Source organism: Vanellus vanellus (genome assembly GCF_965231255.1).
Source record: "Vanellus vanellus genome assembly, chromosome: 5".
In the NCBI taxonomy this organism is placed as follows: domain Eukaryota; kingdom Metazoa; phylum Chordata; class Aves; order Charadriiformes; family Charadriidae; genus Vanellus; species Vanellus vanellus.
In genome coordinates, this window is record NC_138910.1 from 6,451,071 (window position 1) to 6,473,531 (window position 22,461).

At 36.3% G+C, this 22,461-nt stretch overlaps 1 protein-coding gene across 1 annotated transcript in view; it reads left to right on the forward strand.

Moving 5' to 3' along the window:
* The window catches only part of LRP1B (LDL receptor related protein 1B), a gene marked incomplete at both ends in the record, with an annotated part of 773,038 nt that overhangs the window by 676,492 nt on the left and 74,085 nt on the right, over positions 1-22,461 (forward strand). Inside the window, 7 exons of the mRNA XM_082483434.1 lie at positions 1,495-1,683; positions 2,481-2,629; positions 5,754-5,847; positions 7,471-7,587; positions 7,745-7,864; positions 10,720-10,839; positions 17,546-17,662. Coding sequence (XP_082339560.1) covers positions 1,495-1,683; positions 2,481-2,629; positions 5,754-5,847; positions 7,471-7,587; positions 7,745-7,864; positions 10,720-10,839; positions 17,546-17,662 — 906 coding nt within the window. The remainder of the gene's footprint in view (positions 1-1,494; positions 1,684-2,480; positions 2,630-5,753; positions 5,848-7,470; positions 7,588-7,744; positions 7,865-10,719; positions 10,840-17,545; positions 17,663-22,461) is intronic.

Consider the following 22,461-nt stretch of genomic DNA (forward strand, 5'->3'; position numbering starts at 1 on the left):
AATGGTACTTCCAAAATTCTTCCCTTCCTCGCTCAGAGGAACAGGACAGCAACAATCGCTGTGGGAAGAGACTCACTTCTCGTTTTTCACAATGTGATTCTACAAGTAGGGGAAACGATAAGAGCTTTTCTTGGGGGGACTATACTACGTAAGGAACCGCGTTGAATTTGCCTATGTAATAAGTGCCAAAATTAAGATTTCTTTGCACTTTGACTAATTTCTTAGAAATGTCGCGAAGCTCTTTATAAGAATGTCATACTGTTATTTCAGTACGATGGCTACGGTATATGTAAATATACAAGAAGGGAAAATAATTTCAGGTCTAAGAAGCAAGGTTTCCTTGACCAGAAGGCAACGTACCCTACGCTAGAGTTCACTGTCAGCAAGGCTATTGTATATGAAATTGAATTTGCGAAGTTCTCATTCCATAAACTCCATTATCAATCATCGGTTGTCAAAGAACTATGAAATTTTCCAACTGGAATCTGAGATTTGCCAACACTATTACTTAAATAGTAAAAAGATTAAGCTTTTTTCATCTAAGAAAACGAGGTAAAGGTGTTAATGATATGCTGGTTAAAAATGGCGGACTCGGCTGCTCTGATCTGCCTTTTCAGCTCTATCAATAATTAGAGTGAATCAGAGACAGAAGATTATAATTTACAAATTGACCATTGTGGTAAGATATTGTCCTGTGGCATTTATGATTACAGCTGTATACGTTAAAGCAAAAAAAAAAAAAAAAAAGTGGAGTTGTTTATGTTTGCCAATAATAAATAGTTCAAGATTAAAGATTAAAGAGAGTACAGTAGGATAAAGAATGCTTCAAAGCTTTTTCTCCCTTTTGTCTTTCCATCCTTTTTAAACTGATGTCGGCTCATAATTTTTTGGTATTGTAATAATAGGGTATTATCATCACTTTGTTTATTTTTTTAAATTGTATGGTTGGTTGCGCTAGGAATAAGCAATAAGCCCTCTCACTGCTCTGTTTATTTTAATGCAAAACTTTTTTTCCCTGTCTTGTCAGTATATTTTGCTGACATAAAGTACTATTAATTGTCTTAAAGGGTGTTAAATACAGTGCATCTAGAGATGTATACCTTATGTTTTGGATGTTTTCTATTAACTTTTATTCCCCTAAACCAGCAAATGAATATTAGCCTTCTGTAAAGAAGAGGTTGTTATATTTATGTTATGTATTGCTTTAAAGCTTAGCATATAATTGGTTTAGTATCTGGAGGTGATTTTTGTTAACTGAAATTCTTTCATTTCCTTAACACTGATTGGGCCAACTAATTCTAAGCAAGCAGAGCTCGTACCCCATCCATCTTTATCGTAACTGGTAATAAAGAACCCTCTAGGCTTGACATATTGTCATGACAATTATTCTCAAGACATTATATAGCAGTTGTATCTGTCAACCCATGCAGTATGGAATATTTTAACTGGCAGTCTTCCAAGAGCGAGCATTAATCTTAGCATCTCTTCTTACAGTCCCTAATCAAGATATTCCAGGGGTGATTGCACTAACATTGTTTGAAGACTACATCTACTGGACAGACGGGAAAACCAAATCACTCAGCCGTGCCCACAAAACCTCTGGATCAGACAGACTATCACTGATTAACTCATGGCATACCATAACAGACATCCAGGTGTATCATTCTTATAGGCAACCTGATGGTAATTATTCTGTCTATGCTTTCTGTACAGCACGTGGATGTATTTCACTTAGGAGGCAGTTGCTGAGTTAATGGAAGCTCATTTATCTGCAGTGATTTATTTTTATTTCTGTTTTGTTTCAAATTGTGGAAGTTTTCAAATTAGCATTTTTAAACATAAATCTCTGATTAATGTTGTAAGTGTATCTGGTGTTAAATAAATGTGATACATCTTGTTCAGTGACGAGATACCAATTTGGGTACTCAAAAATTAACCCAGATACTGACTGAAGCACAGAACTGTTAAGTTACATTACAGTATGAGTTACCCGTTATCAAGACGGGAACAGTGTGTTATGAAAACCTTTAACCTTCTTATTTGAAAAGTAAGAGAGTGTTAATAATACAGAAGAATACTTTTATTTAGGAAGTTGTTGGACTGAGGGAATGTCAGAGAATGTAGGCATTACTATTGTGTCTGATCTCCTGATGTCCCTGTATTTGAATTGTAACTGGATATAATTTGGCACTTGACCTAGATAAGCTTATTTTTTGTCTCATTATAGAAAACCCTAGTGCTTTTTTCTTCCTCTCATTCTTTCAGTATTGAATCTACATCCATAGTAATCATTAATTTTTGCATGCAACAGAGAATAGTTTAAAGGCAAAAGGAAAAGGTTGCCTCTCACAGGTTTTTTGATTTGAGATGCTCCGTTGTAAAAATAGTATGTGTAATACGTTTTTCTTCCTCTATAAAGCAGATACCCTGAGTATGCTGAAATGATGGGCTCTGGTGTTCTTTTCCTATTCTGTCCACAGTGTCCAAACATCTGTGTACACTAAACAATGGTGGCTGCAGTCATTTATGCCTTCTAGCCCCTGGCAAGATGCATACTTGTGCCTGTCCCACTAACTTTTACCTTGCTGCGGATAACAAGACGTGCTTATCGAACTGCACGGCCAGTCAGGTAAGTGCATACCTATGGAGGGGAGGACGCGTCGGGGATTATATTTTGCTGTGTTTCCACCTGCTTTTAAGTAACGACCGCTGGTGCCTCTGAAATGTGGAAGCATCAGTCAAAGGAGCTGAAGACTAGGTAACTCTTGTGCATTTAAAGTGTTTCATCTTCAAGGCTATTAGTTGAAAATAGACTTGCAAATGCCTTTTTTCCAGAGAATGCAAAACTTGTTCCCTTTCAAATGCGGATGTTTCTGCCAGTCACTAGAACAAATACAGCTACTAAACCCATAAAAATTGCTTTCAAAAACATTTGTATAAAATACGAAACATAAAAATACGAAGTGTATATAACAACGATTTGGGAGTATTCATGCATGAGCGAACTTTACATTAATATATGGAAACAAGCTCAGTCCAGTTAGCTAAGTGGGTAAAAAATAGAGTTACATTAAAAACAATCCAGTAGCTGAAACAAAAATGGTAGAATATGCAATTAATTAACATCATTTAAATTAATTAAGCATCAGTTATAAAACACTGAATTCTTTATGGGAGGTGGATTCCCTAGTACTTGAAATAAATATTTCATGAATTTTTCTCTGTAAAATATAAGGTAAATTAAGTAGAATATACTGATTTCTTATAAGAGAACCACTTTGAAAAAAGTCTTTGGACTGTTCTACCCAGAGAATTAGTTAATTGATTTGTAATAGTACATATGGCCTTATAAAATCTTTCTAGTCATCCAGCTTTTCTAGTATCCACTTTTATTATTTGTATGCTAATGACCTCTTACTGTGTTCTACATCATGTGCATTTTGTCTGCACTCATTAATGAAAGTTTTTACTCTTAATTTTTAGGGAACGGTGGTTATCTGAATAAATAATGTAAATTTTTATTCAAGTAATATTGTTATTTAAGAAACCTTTCCACTCTCTTCCTCTGTTCCCTTTAAGGTAGTGTTTGGTGTGATTTTATGATGTTCGTCATACTTTTTCTGTTCAGATTGTCTGCTTGTTATTTCCCATAAAGTGATGAACAAAAAGAAAGTGTAAACCACTTGTAAAATGAGGAATTTCTTACCTATTTTCCCTCCATATGTATCTTCTCAAATTTTTTTGGTTAAAAAACTGCATTTTTTCCTTTTTAAAATTTCCTTTAAATGGCACTGGAGGGTTATTCTACCATGAATTTATGTGCTACCAGTTGATTGAATGGCTCTATTCCTTTCTAAATAATTCATTTGGTAGTCTGAATTGAAGGATAGCATCACATCTTGGATCCTCCAGGAGCAATATTTTATCTCTTGTGGATTCCCTAGTTGGGAGAGCAGGGTTAAACAGAAGAAGCTGCTTCAGACGGACGTTGGTTGGCATTGATTATTAAGTTGACATTGGTTATTAGTCATTTTCTTCCCATTTTGAAATCTGTTTGCCGCTTGATAATTTGTCAATCTGGTATCAGATGCAGAGAACAGTGGCAAAAATATACTTTGCTACTTAAGAATTTCAGCCGATGCTGTAAAATCATAGCTGTTCCTATGATGTAAGCGCTCTTGACAACACACCCTCTGTTAGCTGTTTCTGATGAAAAGGAGTTGGCTGATACACCGGTCTTGCTCGTCTACCGACTTTCAGCTGTCTTTTGGACTTTCAGCTGTCTTTGGATGGCTAATCTGACGTGAGAAATTGTCTGGTACAAAATGCATCAGACTCCAGAATGCCAAAAATGGACATTCCAGGCAGACCCATGTGACCCTGCCCCCTGATTTTGCAAAGTGGCTGGCTCCCCAGTTCAGAAAGGAGTGCGAGCATTTTCATGCAGAGCATAACAGCATCTAAGAGTTAGTACCCACGTCCTGGAATTAAATTCATCACGTCATTTTAACAGCCCGAAGTCCCTCGTGGTGAGCAGAGCGAGGCTGGCACCTTGAAACAATGAAGCAGCAGGAAGGCTAGGCTAGCAAGTGGGAAATAGTAAGGATGAGAATTGCCTGAGTTTCTGTCTGTCTTCTATATTTGGAGGCCTTCCGCTGAGCTACTCTGAGATGCATAGCTTTGTGGAACAGATGAACAGTTTGGAAGAGCTGCCTTTCAGACCCAACCTGTTATAGAGCATGTCCCTCAGCGTGCCACAAGAAGGATGTAGCTCCAACTGTAGGTCCTACTACATCAATGGCCATGAAACCCTATGTTTTTGTGGCAGCAAAGATGAAACAGAGCTAAGGCACCAAATTTAATATACCTTTTAACTACAGCTTTATTGAATAATCAGTGATTTTAAAAATGTGAAGAAATGAAAAAAAAAATAAATGCCTAGTCACCAAAAATAAAATGTCTTGCTCTTCTAAACCTGTTGGTTTCCTTCCTTTCTGTGTCTGTATAGACAGCAGGTAGGAAACACAACATTTCTCAGAAGCTGCTGATAATCTATCCAGATTTTTCTCCCTAGCGTTAGCCGCATAATGAACTCTGATTTTAGGTTTAGCCCTAGCGCATTGCATCAAGTAATTTCTACTCGGTTTTGTTTCACATTCCTTTTTCAGTCAGAACAAAGGTGCAGTATTGCCTGAGCTTAGAGTAAAGGCACTGCCAAAGTCTTACAAAGGACTTTGTTTTGTACAAATATTTTACCTTTTTGCGAGGTTGGAAGGCCTACCTCCTGGTTTTCTCATTTAATGCAAACAATGTAAACAATATTGTACACAAGCACAACACTGCACGTTAAGGTCCTTTTCTGTAACTGTGGGTGGTTTTCTGTTTCTCTGGGAAAATGATATAAGTCTGCTCCAACAGCCCACAAAGACTGTTTAAGAAAGGAGTGGTTGTTTTGAATAAGATCTTAAAGGACCAAATCAAGGAATGCAGCAAAATGCAATAGGTTGTTTATATCAGGGGCACTGTATGGCAGTGAAACTCCAATGATTTGTATCAGCGGAAGACTCAGTGCAAAACTTCTCCAAAAAAAGAATATTTAAAAAATAGGTTTTACAAAATTAACAGCCGGAGTTGGTTAATAGAACAATGACTTAAGCAGTGAATCTAATTTTTCATAAACTGTACTATTTCTGTTTATAAATAAATAAATATTCATATCAAAGCTTTTCTCCCTTCTTTCCTTCCTTTTACAGTTCCGTTGCAAAACTGACAAATGTATTCCGTTTTGGTGGAAATGTGACACTGTCGATGACTGTGGAGATGGCTCTGACGAGCCTGAGGAATGCCGTAAGTCCATTCTGAATTTGGAATCCAGTTTTGTCAGTAGGCTCCAAATCAAATACAATGCTTCATAAATGTTAGGTGGATGATTTTTTTGCACACTTTTGTTTCCCACTGTTTTCTTTTCCTTGGTCTCTGTCAGATTTACAAAGAGTACAGGCTCTTCTTTGTCAGCCTGTAAAAGATTTTCATTAACTCATGTCTACTAAGGGTCTTCTAAGGTCTTCAGAAAATTATAGGAAGGTGTTTTTCATGTGTTAAACCTTTGCTTGATCCCGGTTACGTTTTTGCTAAAGATTTTTATTTTAAACCTGTGTTCTGAGATTGCTGATTTTTATATATAAATACAAAATTCTGCCAGATTTATTTGATTTATTTTTGTATGTAGTAGACATGTGGAATGATAAACTCATTTGCTTATGTTTATTATTTAGTGCAATCTCCTGATTAACAACGTTCTCCATGTGATTCTTACTAAGATTCTGTGTATTTTTCCCAGAATGATTTATGTAAATATTTTCATTTTATGGTTTTATACATATTGTCAAAGGAAAGTTTGGAGAGCTAAATCTCACCCCTCCAGCATGAAGAGTCTTATGCAATGAACATTGTTTGTGCGTCCTGTGTTACTTTGACACACTATCCTGAAGGTGGTGCAGATACAGTCTATTTCTCGATGCTCTCCCGTAGTCCAAATAGTAGGTTACTGTAGTATTCGAATTGTCAAATACTGTAGTATTTGAATTGTCAGCAACTGGAAGTCAATGATGATGTTGTTTTCAGCATCCCAAGGGATGGTTGCTGTGATGGTAGCTGACTGCAAGTTTACTTACTTGTAAGAAAAGTACCTTTCTAGCGTACTGGATGCAAAAAGAGTAATATCTGTTGATGATGCTATTTTTCAGTCCCAGTCAGTGACTACCTTAATGCTATTATATTAATCTACATAAACCAAAAGATTCTTGCCTTCTTCCTTCAAGTTTATACACACAAAATGCTCTGCTATGTGTTCTACAATCTTCCAGTTCAGTAACGGTTCATTTGATGTTTTTGTATTGAAATCTCTCACCCGTATTTTTACAATTTTATAATTAGTTCTCTTTTGCTGCTGCAGAGACCTTTGAAGCCAGCTTTAACTTATGTAATCATTCTACCTAAAATTACATTTTAAGCTACACTGTGTTTATATAAAATATTACTATAGAGGTGCATAATTGCTCATTTGCTCGAATGGCAGAGGCTGTGAAAAGGAACAATGTTAGACCTTCCATGGGAAATAGAATTCGAGTGGGATAGATTAGTTTCTTATATGCAGACTTGAACTCAAGTGTTTATATCCTAAATTGCAAGTTTCTGTTGAGCTAATAGTAAACATCGACCTGTAGAGGGTTGCACTCTGTATCATTAGTAGAGTAGAACTATAGTTATGCAAATTCAAAATCTCAGACTTTGAAATTAATTTTGCAATAGTGCGTGTACATTTCAGTTACTGAAGTCTACTCAGATTGAGACTATAAAGGCAAATACAAAGGTTTGTATGTTCTTTTGCTTAGTCCATAGAGAAACAACACTATTGATAATTTAACCACTCCTCTGATAGTATTGATAAGCAGTTTTCGTTTTTCTCAGCTGAATTCAGATGTCAGCCAGGACGTTTTCAGTGCGGAACTGGACTTTGTGCTCTTCCAGCCTTTATCTGTGATGGAGAGAATGATTGTGGGGACAACTCTGATGAACTGAACTGTGGTAGGTGATTATGTGTATTGTAGACTTCAGAAATATGCTAAACTGATTAAAATGCCATGCTTTAAATTTTATCAAGAAACTCATATATATTTTAAAATCTTTTATTCTTCAACATTTCATCTTTTTAACTTGATATTTTTGTTCTTTTAACTTACAGACACACACGTGTGTCTGTCAGGGCAGTTCAAGTGCACAAAGAATCAGAAGTGTATTCCAATAAATCTGAGGTGCAATGGACAGGATGACTGTGGTGACGAAGAAGATGAAAGAGACTGTCGTAAGTTATGTTTAGAGAATTTTGCTCTTAGAACTGTAGCTGATTTTAAACAAGGAACTGAAGTCAAATATGTAAAATACTGTAGATGTCCTCTATGTAAAATAACATGCAAAACAGTTAATTCATGGGATTGTTTGCTGTACAATGCTTCATATACAAGAGAACAAACTAAAATGTCATTTATTGACTTCATATTTTTTTTTAAAGTCATTGAAAAGAAGAGGGGTTATTTTCAAGCATTTAATTGGGTTTCTGACTTAGGCTGAAACATCCGTTTTACTCATAACCACCTCACAAATGACTCATCTTCCTATGGCTTTCATCTGCCATGCCTTGCAGCAAGACATTCAGTGGAAAAAGATATTTTTCTACATCTTCTATTGGAAAAGATGTAGATCCATAGGTCCTTCTACATCCTTTTTCTTTGATGGAGTTCTCTCCGTTTTTTATTCCCTTTCCTCTGGGTACTTCTTCATTAATTTGCCTATGTAACTTGATTTCCATTTACTCAGCTTTTAAAACATCTTTTTAAAATTCATTTTCGCTCCGTATTTCTTAGGTATAAGTAGAGAAAATATTTTCAGATTTAGAATAGAAATGTATTGAATAGCTCGTATCTTTGATCATTCTGTAATTAAATGATGGTACGCTCTTGAAATACATCTCAGTGCTTCACTTAGTTAATTATTAAGATCTACTGCTGATCTAAGGTGCTTGGTCCTATTTTCTGAATTAGCTTTCTCAAGGGTTGCATATGCTACATTTCTGGAAAGAACGTGGCCTTTTCCAAGGAAAGGGTTGCTAAGGATACAAAGGCTTTGTTGATGGTCACGTTTAATGGCCGTCTTCCAAATGGCTCAGCAGAGCTGTAGCCTCTGACAGACAGTATTCTATGTTGGTTTGCATGTTATGTTTCTTTAAAAATTGATTAAGTGGTGTCAGGTAAACTCCTGGGGAAGAGAGGGGAGATTGATTTTTTTCATTTGTAAAGAACTACGCGTGGTATATGGAAGGTTCCCAAAACCTTGAGGTGTAGCTGACAGAAATGAAATGCAATCAGAGCAGCGGAGTCTGCAGCGCCGCGGTGCTCAGGGACCGTGGGAGGGATAGGGTCAGGATCAGCGGTGATGGAGCTGAAAACTTCCTAGGGATTAATGGGGATAGGACAGTCTGCTGTGACATAAATCAAGCTTTTGAATTGTCTGAAACTCAGCCATCAACCCACCTGCAAAGACACAGTGGGGAGTGCGGGAGGTTAATTATATACATTTTTTATTTCTGTTCTGTTTTACCTAGACTTTATTAATTTCTCTCTTAAGAAAGTTAAGTGTGCTAGTTTATATTTTAATAAAACCTTGTTTGTGGCTTCTGAAAACTGTTCATTTGCCTTTGGGGAGATTACAAAGAGGGGAGGTTTTAAGTGGGTCTACTGCAAAGTCCATATTGACTTGGGCTCCTGTCACAGGACAGATAACAGATGAGATTATCTATTTCATTCTAATTTCACCAGACAGGGATTTGTAAGATACAGACCTTTTTTCAGCTCTACCACTGTTTCATGTTATATTTCAAGTGACCTTGAAAAAGTCACATTTCGTACTTCAGGCTTTCCATATGTAAAATGGAGGTAATTATGCTGGTCTTCCTTGTAAAGCACTTTGAAATCCCCCCGTGAGGTGTCCTAGCTGAGAATTGGTATTACTTTTTATAAGTATAGTTAGCAGCATAGCCAAGTCTAAATGCTTTGTCATTCCAGCACTGTAAATTTATGTGTGGAAACATGACAATGAAAGAAATACTACAACAACTTTTAACAAACCTAAAATTTTTCATCTTGCCAAACCCAAGAAACGAGAATGGTCGTATCAAGGAGCAGATTGCTTTCAACAGAACAAAAACCTTACAGAGTTCACTGAGTGAAAGTGGGACAAACACTCATGTGGGTAAACATAATCAAAAAATAGGTCATAATGTTTTCCACCTATGTTCAATTCAGTTTAGAACAATTTGGAGGTTCTTGTACATATGCTTATCTCTAAAGATATCCTTATGTATCTGATCACTAATAGCTTACAGTCCAGTCCAGGTATATATCCTTTATTCATCTTGCCTATATACTCTCAGTTATAAGAGTTTAAGAAATAGTAAGATCTGACATATATGTTTGTGAGGGAGTCGGTGTAGAATCACACGAGTGCACTGAGGGTGTTTTTTGTTGTCAAGTGGCTGTTTTAAAGGCCTAAACCACGACGAGCAATCAAGCCTTAACTTAAAGCATCCTGAAAGAATAGGTTGATGGTGAGCTGCATCTTTATCTTGCTGTGGGATTCATTCAAAAATTCTTCTGCTAAACTGCTGAAATGAAATAATTTTCAAACCTTTCTCACCATTTACCCATAGCCTCTTTTCACAGAGAGCACAGAACTTCACCAAAATTGTACATAATTTTGATTACCTTTTCAATCAGAGCATTGAGAGCTGCCTTAGCCCTTCAAACTGACTTTTAGAATTGATAACCGGTGTTTTAGGAAGTTAGGAAAAAAAAAAATCTGACTATTTCTTACTAAAGCGGTTTGATTGTATCAACGTTAACTCTATTTGTTGTTAAAAGAATATCACAAGACATTTTGTTTGAGTTTTGTTTAACCTTACTGTTATATATAAAATAATACATAAAAAGAAGACAAAGTTAAAACAGCATTCAGGTTTATATTGTTTATCTTACAGACGTTACATAAGTGATGCTAGAGATGTCCAGTTTCTGAATTTTTTTTTCTTTAAAACAAATATTTTGAATATTAGCAGAAATTTCTTTTCTTTTTTTTTTTTTTAATTTGGAATCCTTTTATTTAAAGCTGAAAACAGTTGTTCTCCAGAGCATTTCCAGTGTAAAACAACAAAACACTGCATTTCTAAACTGTGGGTATGTGATGAAGACCCAGACTGTGCTGATGGATCAGATGAAGCGAACTGTGGTGAGTATAACAGTGGGTTTGAATATATTACTGTGGGTTTGAATATATTACTGTATGCTTGACATTTTGAAAAAAGTAGCACAAGGAAATAATCATCCCACTTAATATGTCCTCTTTCAATGTACAATAATTCCTGTCTGGTGTGATAGCTGTATCTGGCTCGTATGGTTCTTTTTAGATGGTAATCTTCATATGGGTAGTCTATAAGCTTCATATTATACTACCACTTTATTGGCAGAAGCTGTAAATGAGCATATCATGTGGAATATAGTGACATTCTTGATTTTTCTTACAGTATTATCCAGTTTCTGTCAATTTATTCTGCATACATTGCTGCTGCTGTAGTTAATAAGTAGCGAAAAATGTAATAATTTGCAAATCGTGTTAGTTAAGACTGGCTGTGCAGAAGGGTCCAGAGCAGATTCCAACTTGACATGGCCAACTATCCTTCTCCCTCTGAGCTCCAGGAGGTTATGTGCACTGACACACCGCTCCACAAAATTTGCATCCCCATAGGACTTTTCCACGAGCCCCTGATACTTATGAAACTTCTGTACTTAAATCCAATAGTTTGAGGAGGCAGATCCTCTAGAGAGATCCGGGATAGAACCGCACCATTACCAAACCAAGCCCTAATTTCTGTTAGATTTTACACAGTATCCAGAACCACAGGGTTCTTTCTCACTGAGGCAGATTTTTCAGAATGTAAGTAATAGGTTTGAATCCAAGAATTTCTTTCATTGCTTTTTTTGAAGATTTGTTGTCGGATCACAGCTAAAACTGTACAGCTTTTAGCATGTTTCTCACTGACAGAACAGATGAATTGTTTATATTTCTGCAGAAACAGTTAAAATTATTTTATTAAGACAATACTCATAGAAAGTTGAAAATATCTAGGCAGTTTTCACATTGGTCTATTTGTGATATTGTTGTATACATCTGCTATTCATCATCACTTGGAAAAGAAAAGATCACGCTGTTTAGTCGTAGAAGCTGTTATCAGTCATTGCTGCATTGTTGGAAAGTACTGAGTCAGCTCTTTTGTTGCAAATGAAAGAAAATAATAAATGCAATATTCCCCCTGGGAAATGGGTTACAGGTAATCAAAGTCAAAATAAGTGGACCGGTATCATTGGAAAATCATTGGACATGGATGTCAATTCAAAAGCTGCACACACAAAGTGCAGAAAAACTTGTGGAAATTTCAAGACGGGTCTATAAAGGAAAAGATGGAAAATATTCTGAGATGGAAGAGAACAGGAAAAATAGTTGTACAAAACATTCAAAGCTCTGACCTTTCTTCATCTGTGCATCAATAGATGTCTTGATGAAACACATGAGTCTGGACAAGTTTATGCTACCACTGGCACAACAGAGTGACAAAATTCCAGGCTGTAGTCAAGAGCAAAGCACTGAGAGACAGGCAAATTTCCAGGGATATGTTTCAAGCAATTGACACAAGCCCATACATGAAAATGTTGGAGCTGGTAAATATGTCTAGGAAATTGAACTCTTCCTCAACACTGAAAATGCAAGACCATCATTTGAACTGTCAAGAAGGGGAAAGTAATTAAATCGTATCAAGTGGAGAGAAGTTACAGTCCAAAAACATTTGTCTTGAAGAAACAGTGAATGCAAAGCTTGTAAAAGGAGATGAACCCACGTCATAGAGATTCTTGATATCCTGTTCTGAGCTCTTCTGGAACTACGCCTGCACTGCTCACCTTCTGTTCCACTTCATATGTGTTTTCTCCGGCACTGTCCTCCATCACCTTGATCTCCAACATGCTGTTTCCTTCCAATGCAAACAGCATTCCAAGCTTCCAAACTGTGGATTCATCTTTTGAGTAACACATGCAAGCCCAACTGTTGTGGAACAAAGGGTCTTAACATAATTAATCTAATAATGTCCTCAAGATACAATGTTCAAAAGGAAAGAGGAAAAAAACCAACCCAACACTGCACAGGGGAAACTGTATTTATAATAGGTCCTTCACTGTGATTCATCATTTTAGCCAATAGAAAGGATAAAGTCCAAATTACTCAAACAGTTAAATAGTATAGAGGAGCAACGCGTGCAGTCCCAAATCAAATGGTTTTTTTCAGGCACAATATATACAACTGATTGTGCTGGTTCATATCTAAGACAACACGTGCCTTTTAGTCTGTCTCTGGCAGTGACGGAAAGCTGGTATCTAGGGAAGAATATGTGAGGAAAGCCGGCCTGTAATGAAACTTCCCTGGGAAACTCTTCAAGCCTCTAACAATTTGAGAATCGGAGATATCGTGAGTCAAATATGCCTCTGTATGCATTAACTCTTGGTGGATTTCAGTCTCCTTTAACCTTTGTAAAGCTTTCACAACAGGCTGTAACAAGGAGTTCCACAGCTTAATTACTTACCTCCCTGAAAAAACGCCTCTGTTTTTATTTTAAATCTGTTAGCTGCATATAATCGTCTTAGTTCTTGTGTTGGAGGAGACAGAACAATTTATCTGTATTCTCAATCTCTGTGCCACTTGCAGTTATGTACACTCATAGAACAACTAAGCCTTGTCAAGAACAGGATGGGTTTAATCACATTTTAAGTTTTTCATAATTTTAACATTTGAATTATGTTTAAATGACTTTATTATAGCAGTAATTTGAACACGGTTTGGTCTTCTGCATTGGTTGTTTTTTTATTTTTGTTGTGGTTGTTTTTTTTAATTTAAAGATGTTTATTTTTATGAACAAAGTTCGATAGAATTAAATTATAAAGCTGCAAGCCAAGTATAATAAAGAACTGCCTGTGTTGGTGCTAATACTAACTTGGTATCATTTATAGTTCATTTCTGAAATGCTTACAATGCAAAACTTGTATAAAGGATAATCTGTTTTTTGCTTAAGTGCTCCATAGTTGTATATTTTGCATAGTCAACACTTGCTACTGTGTGTTATTGGAGATATTATATTGAGTAAATTTGCTAGAAGTAATCTGAATGTGTTTAGTCTTCTGCGGTTACTTTCAAACTCAGACAATTGAAGTAGAATTAGGAAATATATGCTTATTAATGAGTGTATGGTGTTTATCAAAGAACAGCAGGTAGAGTTAATTCATGCTTTCTGTCTGGGCAATTAAAAGAAGCCATTAGATTATGGTAATCCTTGCTCACAACTTCAATATTTTGCATCACAAAAGGCTTTGTTTGAGTTAGAAGCTGAAGAAAGCTGTGTGCGGTCTTGGAAAGCGATTATAATCTGCTTTAAAGGTTATATGTATTTCAGGTCTTTATGAGCTTAACGTGTCAACTGTAGTATGACTGCTTTCTGCTTCCTCACTTTTTTGATATTTATTTTATTTTTAGCCAAGTCAAAGTGGGGCGGGGCTTTCTGTTGATGAAGAATAAGTTCCTTGAGATACTTGAAGGATGCATTATGTAAACTTCCTTCAACAGGCTAATAATTCTCTGGATCCAGCATCAGTGACAGCCTGCTGAGCTCCAGACCAGTGAGCTGATCCTCGATCGAAAGCGAGTTTCTTGTCGTTTTGGATTTTATCCCTCTCAGGCGTGCACACACAAACACACAAATGTACACACGTGCACAGATATGGAAATAAAATCCCCCAAACAGCAATGTAGTGCAATTAGTGGCAAAATAGTGTTTTACTTCATAGCAATTTATATTTGAATCAAAATGCTTTTAGGGTGCATATGTAATATGTTGGGGGTTGTTTTGTCTTGTTTTCCATTTTAGCCTTCATCCCATTTTCTTCACGCTCATTTAGAATTACTTCTAAATTGAAATCCTGTATTGGTGTGCATAAAAGACGAACCCCAACACATCAACAGCTTCCTCAGGCAGTCACACAAATACCTGAAAAGTGCCCTTTGCCTGTTACAGTAGACCAATGAATTTCCTAATAATAATTTGAAGAGAGAAATATGAAAATTGAGTTATCAGTACTTACTACTTTGTGTACTACTCCTACCTGAACTTTCACATTTTAAGATGGTCTCATTTTAAGAAAAAAGGAAAGCAATTTAGCATTGAAGACAGCAATGACAAAATGTGTGTGGGTCTGCGTGTGGTTTTTGGGGTTCCATGATTCAAAAATTAAGGTCTTGCACTATTTTCTTTGAGTTGAGTAAATCAGTCTTTCTCAAAGATCAGATATTTGTTACGCACCTTCCCCGAATCTTCCTCTGTTATATCTTAGTTCTAGTACCCTTGTGTTTTCTTCGGCTCTCATTAATGTGAAGAAGGAAATACAAGATAAACAAATCTGATTTGTAAACCATTGTCAAGTTTAAGCTGCTGTGAGAAATCAGAGTCAACCCAAAGAAAAAATAAGGATTTCAGATTTGTGAAATGAAAAAGAGAGCTCCTTACAAACATAAAAATTATTTTGTATAAAGGAAGAATTAATTTTTTTTTGCGTTTCGTAAAAATAGGGTAAGATTAATATTCAAGTGGGAATCATAAGGTTAGACTACACATTGATAAATTTAAAAAAAAAATCCAGCCTTTCTTCATGAGTGTAAAGAGACAATGCTAGAAAATGGATTTAGCATCCTTTAGAACTAGATAGTTCTTCATGAAGACAAAGAAAATATATATGGCATGCTCTCTTCATCCTAGCGGGTAGCTGAAATGAAGGGATGTCATCTCTGGCTTCGGTGTATCGCTCCTTAAATCTTGGTATTTCTATTGAATGTGAGAGGATCGGTAGAATATAATCTGTCATTAGTCTTTAAGATTCATTTTGTGGGCAGGTGTGTTAATGGGAGACTGTAGACTTTACCAGAAGTATTTTAATAAATATAGGATGGATTTCTGGTTTGAAACTTGACTTTTGCCAAGCTACAGAAACAAAATACAGGTGTCTTATTTTCAGGGGGAGTGGGGATATTTTTTGCTTTGTAATGTTAAATGTTTTTAAGTGCTTGCCGGTGCAAGTACTTGGAATGTCATAGAATGGTTTAGGTTGGAAGGGACCTTAAAAATCATCAGTTCCAACCCCCCTGCCCTGGGCAGGGACACCTCCCACCAGCCCAGGTTGCTCAAAGCCCCGTTCAACCTGGCCTTGAACACCTCCAGGGATGGGGCAGCCACAGCTTCTCTGGGCAGCCTGTGCCGGTGTCTCACCACCCTCAGAGTGAAAAATTTCTTTCTAATATCTAATCTAAATCTGCCCTCTTCCTGTTTGAAGCCATTCCCTCTCGTCCGTCACTACATGCCCTTGTAAGAAGTCCCTCTCCATCTTTCCTGTAGGCCCTCCTTAAGTACTGGAAGGCCACTGTAAGGTCTCCCCGGAGCCTTCTCTTCTCCAGGTTGAACAACCCCAACTCTCTCAGCCTGTCCTCATAGCAGAGGTGCTCCAGCCCTCTGGTCATCTTTGTGGCCCACTCCAGCAGGTCATGATTGAAAAGTCACAGACTGTCATCTTGAGAAACATCATAGGAGAAAGTATTTTTGGGTGAAAACTACTTACCGTCACGATATTACCAGTGTCTAAGGAACAAATGCAAAAGGAAGTATTGTAATCATCAAATTTTTGAGTACGCAACTTAGCTGCAACACCATTTACCTCCACCTTCTTGATATTCAAGTATAGTTTTGATTTATCACTCTAGTTCTAGAATAACACCTGAAACAAAGCACAAAAAGCAGCAGTTTGGGCCGTAGCATTCCACAGGCAGAGAAAGCCGGTTGATTTAAGTTAGTGTTTCAGTCCTTCTTCATTCTGTCAGTTATTAGAACTCATTGAGTAGTTGTGATAGCAATACGAAGTCTGAACTGACATGCTATGAAGTAGCCTAATGTAAATTTAGGCAATTTTTATTGAAATATCATCACAGTGACGTGTCATTTTAAATATGTCATTGAGGCTTTTACAAATCAAACTTTCCCCCCACCCCAGGAAAATGTCACTGATAACTTCTTAATTTACTTCATTTCATCTCAGTCCTTAAAACCTGAAAGAATTACTCAAGAAGTAGAAAATGTAAATAAAACACAGGTGACTCCTTCCTGCTGGAGGAGTTCAAGATGTTCCTGCATCTCCAGGAGGCTTTGCCTGCAATGCTACTGTGTGAACAGGAAAGCTCATTGAAAATTTACTGCATGAAGAAAATTAATCTCAGTTTACAAAATGTTTTACTTTTTATAAGTAGACATCCAATCCAAGACATCAGAAGGTGAAAAATTAAATCAAAATAGTTATCTGTCAGATATGATTAGTCTTATGATATGCAAACATAACTTTTGAGAAGTATATATGTGTATATATATATGTGTATATATATGTATATTTTGTACATTTTCAAATAAATAGTCTTGTGTTTTACTGTTATCTGATCTTTTGTAAAGCAGTCTTACAGATAAATTCAAGGAAAAGTCAACGCAGGTTTTGAGATTCAGTGCATTGATACCCTCTCTTCAGACTAATTTGTGAGCACTTCTGAATTTCGTAACTTTTACTGTAAATGACTGCATACAGTCCATATTTTAATTTTATCATCAACTTTATGAGTTTATGTCTTTTGGTATGGATGAATTAATAGAACCTGAAAGAATGTGGTATGAGAAATTATTTCTGAAAGTAACATTTCAAGTGCTATGGTTGCTCCTTCTTAAATGTTTCTAGCACTATTGTCGTGTCACTGACTAATAGCAGTCTTTCCCATTTTGACTCTTTGTCTGCATTATTCATCTTAATTACAGATAAAAAAACTTGTGGGCCTCATGAATTCCAGTGCAAAAACAACAACTGTATTCCAGATCATTGGAGATGTGACAGCCAGAACGACTGTGGTGATAACTCTGATGAAGAAAACTGTAGTAAGTAACTTTTGCCTAAGTCTGTGTTATAAGGAGTAGAGCCAGTTTAGCAACATGTAAGAGGAAACTTTTCGGTTTTGATAAACCGCACGTGTGTTATACAATGCCATCTGATCCGTTGAAAATCAGTTGACCAGAATTGAAAATGTCCCTTGCAGAAGTTCTTCAATTTTATTCATTCTTATAAAGAGCCATAATTCTGTATCAGCTATGCAAAAATGCTTGACCTGTGACTTCTCAATAATCCGATTAATTCAAAATAAATATTATAATTAGTTTAGCTGTGTTGGTAAGTTACATATTATGTTTCTTATTTCTAGATAAGAATCATAAAAACTGCTCCCTGATAAAGCAATAAACCTTTGTTAACAATAAAGTGAGTTGAGAGTACTGGTGAACTGTACTTTGTGTTAGCTTTTTTTCCAATTGCTTTTGCTTGTCAAATGCATACATCATTTCTAATTGTTGAGTCCCTTATTCTGCTGTTTAAATTAAGTACAGAAAGCTGACACAGCTGTAAAATTCAAAACCCTGGAAGCATTGGGAAAATGTATAATATTGTTCAGCTGTTTGAAATAGATGTATAAAATTCTTTATATGCTGTCAAGCCACTTATAGAATAAAGTATAATGAAACAAATATATATGACATTAGAGCTTCAAAAGCATTTGACAATATATATTGCACTGCACATTACAATAAGTTGTTCATAGCATACATGAATTTACAAAATGGCTTGTCGGGCAACTATATCAGAAAATGAGTTATTTCTCAAGAATGCAGAATGAATTCATTGAATTGTAGAAATTCAGCTTAAGTGTTTACATTTCTCTATATAGTTTCTTCGCATGCTCACGCAGCATCCTGGTGAAGTTATCAGAAGTGAAGCAGAGTGTGTATCTTAAAAAGTATCACGTATGGGTGTGAAAAATTATCAGTGGTATAATGCAAATAGTTGTGCCCATTATGAATTTGTCCTTTGACTATATTTGTCTTGGAGTCTATTGTTGTTTAACTATATTTGTCTTACAATATGTAGTGGGAACCATCCTTCCTAGCTTATTTCTTTACTTTCTTTGGTTTCTTATCTAATGTTTATATAGCTGAATGTAAATCTGTTGTGCTCCTTCAAAAAACTGAGGGAGAGTTATCAGAGGAAATTACATCCTCTCCCATGACTTTGTCAGAAGCAGTCTGATAGGAGCAGCTTACAGAAGAGATGAAGCAGTCACGTTGATGAGAACCTAGGCAAGGACACTAGGGAAGCAGAATTTACATCGGAGAGAGCAGTACTAATGGGACCTCTATGCTTGCCATAAATAGTGTTAAATGGCAGCTCAATTTTCCGGTTAATATATTCAAATTTGGAAGACCTTTTTAAAACATTAAACCTAATTAAGGTTGCCAGCGGTCATTTGGACCCTCCCATATGAGGAAGAGGTATTAGGAAGGTTATAGATCCATACTGAGTTAGCGCTAAGCAAAGTGAAATGCATTTTTAACTCTTCTGAAAAGTTCCTAGTATCTTTATAAGAGTTCTTAATATCTTTTTGGAGGGGGAATTAACTTTTAGAGTTTATTTGGATTTTTTCAAACAAATTAGAGCAAAAATAGCATTTTTCTCTTTCAGGGAACTTCAAACGCAGATAATTCCATAGTAATGATGATCTTATTCCTGCTCAAAAGAAGGCACCAGCAGTGTTTTATTGAATGTAATTAAAGAAGATACAGTACACTGTAAACATTGAAGCAAAGCAAATGTAATAGTGCTGTAGAAACACATTAATTTAATCAGTGTAAAAATATTACAGTTGCTAGAGAATCTTCTCAGTGCTGTTTTGTTGCTCTTACAAGTTGTCAAGAGAACAAATTAGTTAATTTTGTCCTGGGATGAGATTGTACCCCGATGCAATAAGAACTAGCAGTTAAACATTAAATTAAGTGAAAATGTTTCAAACTGACATATTGAAAGAAACTAAGCTGGAATGTCTCATAATGTCCTCTTGAGTAAATTTTGAGTGAACAGTGATGTAAATTCATATTCTTCACACGCTTAAGGCTGAGTTGACTTGCTGCAAGTCAGACAATGGCTAGTGTCAGTTTTCTAAAGGCAGCTTGGTGTCAAAGCTAGCCAGAAGCAAGGATGCTACTTTAGTATGATAAAATCCTGTGTACCAAAGGTTTCTTCTTTTCTGTACTCCTACCAGTCTTATGCCTCGATTAACAAAGAACAAGTGTCGTCTTTGTTTTGGTGAAATACCAAATAATTAAAGTTACTGAAAATAAATAGGTAAAGGAAATATGCATTTAATGCCACATCAAATATATGGAAAAGAAAAACCAACCCAACTATGACCACTTTAATTGTCTTATTTTTGCAGGCATTCATTCTGCAGGATGGGCCATGTCACTGTTTTTAGCAGTATTGTAATAGTGAATGATAAGGAAGGGTGGTTTTGGTTTTCCCTCGTCTTCCATTTTGGCACGTGTACTGTTTTTGGCTGGGATAGATTTAATTTTCTTCATAGTAGCTTCTATGGTGCTGTGTTTTGGATTTGTGACAAAAACAGCGTTGGTGACACGCTGATGTTTTACTTGTTGCTAAACAGTGCTTGCACGGAGTCAGGGCTTTTTCTGTTCCTCACGCTGCCCCGCCAGTGAGCAGGCTGGGGGTGCACAAGAGGCTGGGAGGGGACACAACTGGGGCAGCTGACCCCAACCGACCAAGGGGATATCCCATACCATATGACATCGCGCTTGGCAATAAAAGGCTGGGGAAATGAAGGAAGAAGGGGGAATGTTCAGAGTTATGGCAATTTGTCTTCCCGAGACAGTTACACATGATGAAGCCCTTCTGTCACAGAATGGTCAGGGTTGGCAGGGCCCTCTGGAGATCATCCAGTCCACCCCCCCCTTCCAGAGCAGGGGCACCTACAGCAGTGGCACAGGACGGCGTCCAGGCGGGTTTGGAATCACTCCCCCACCTCTCAGGGCAGCCTGTGCCAGTGCTCTGCCACCCTCACAGGAAAGAAGTTCTTCCTCATGTTAAGATGGAACTTCTTATGTTCAAGTTCTTTCCTGGAAGCAGCTTGTCCTGGTTTGATGGATACCAGACTGCCGATGGAAAGCAGTGAATAAATTATTGTTTTGCTTTGCTTGTGCACGCGTTTTTTTTTTTTTACCTATCAAACTGTCTTTGTATCAACCCACAAGTTTTTCAACTTTTACCCTTCTGAGTGGCTGTGTGTGGCTCAGCTGCCCTCCGGGGTTAACCCACAACATCGTGATAATACTGTTTTGCTGATGTTCTGTGGATGCATCATACTAGATACTCTGGCTTGGCCTATTGAAAGGTTTCTACTCCAACACAACCGTCTAGTAGCAGATGAGATGAATACTCATTCATCACAAGAAAGTGTGGGTTAAGTAATTCCTCTAAATCTTTGTGATCTACTGCCAAATGCCAGGATGAATCAAGAGGTCAATGTACGCTTCTCATTCATTTTGGTTGGATGTTTGAATACATGTTTGTATTGCTGTTGTTTGTCTTTCTATGTACAAGTTCCACCTTTTCTAATATGCAAATTAGTTTCTCTAAAAGTTGGCTTTGTAACAGCTGTTACAAGACAGAATTTTCACAAGGCGTGAGCATATTTAATCTATACGAATACAAGTAAAAGACGACTATAAGTTTGAACTTCATATCCTATTTTAAGAAAAAAAGTTGTTTTTTCCCTCTGACTTGTATATAAGTAATCAGTCTCTTAAAGTATTTTCAATTGATGACTTAGTGCAATATCTCTGATAATTAAATGGAAAGTTGAAACCCAAATATGACAATCTTTTAAATGTTTTTCATGACACCCTTTTCTTTCTACCATTTAAGTTGATGACAAATGTCTGTTGGCTCTACAGATTATTTTCAGTCTTAAAAATGTGAAAAACTAGACCATCTTATGTGGTGGGTTTCAAATAAATTTCTTTCTAATAAGTCAAAAATGCTTTTCCTGTGAAGGAGTTTCAGTGTTTTTCTAAAGCAGAAGCTGAAAGATGCTGTCCTTCATTGGTTATACAGAAGTCTATTAATACTTATTCCTTTCACTAACAGTCTGAGCACTGATGGGAAAGTACTCTTCTGTGTTCATATGTAAATCACAGAGATGTATTCCAGCAGCAGCAGAAATATTTCTTGCAAACAGAGAATTGAGAAGTTAGCTCATTGTGTACTTTTTTCCAGAATCAAATCTCTGTTTATAAATAATTCATGAGCAGTATAGAAAATGTATTTGCTTATATTTTGCAAATCAATATAGAAACATGACAAATGTTTATTTGCATGTGAATTACTTTTTCCACAAATTATTTCCTTTACATATTTTATCATATCTTGAACTTCCTCTTCCTGGCCTGTTTACAACAAAAGGAATCAAATGTCACTGATTTACAAACATCTATACAATGAGCTTTTGCTGTGAAAAAAATTAGAAGTAGTATGTGTATAATCTAAGAATCCATATAAATGCTAACCGCTGATTTGCTTAAATATAGCATTGCTGGAGAACTGATGCAATTGCTGTAGATCTGCTTTTATTATGACTTTCCTGCAACTTCAAAATGAAAAGTTTGGCCTTCTTGAAAAATGAAATTTCTCTTAAAACCTTTCAAACAGGGTAATTTTGACTTTTTTTATGAAGTGAAAAAAAAAAAGTAGCTGAAAGGGTTATTAAAACTATTCCTTTCTTGATTTTTTTTTTTTTTTTTAATTTTTATAAAGCCAGAAAAAAACCCCTAAGTTCAAC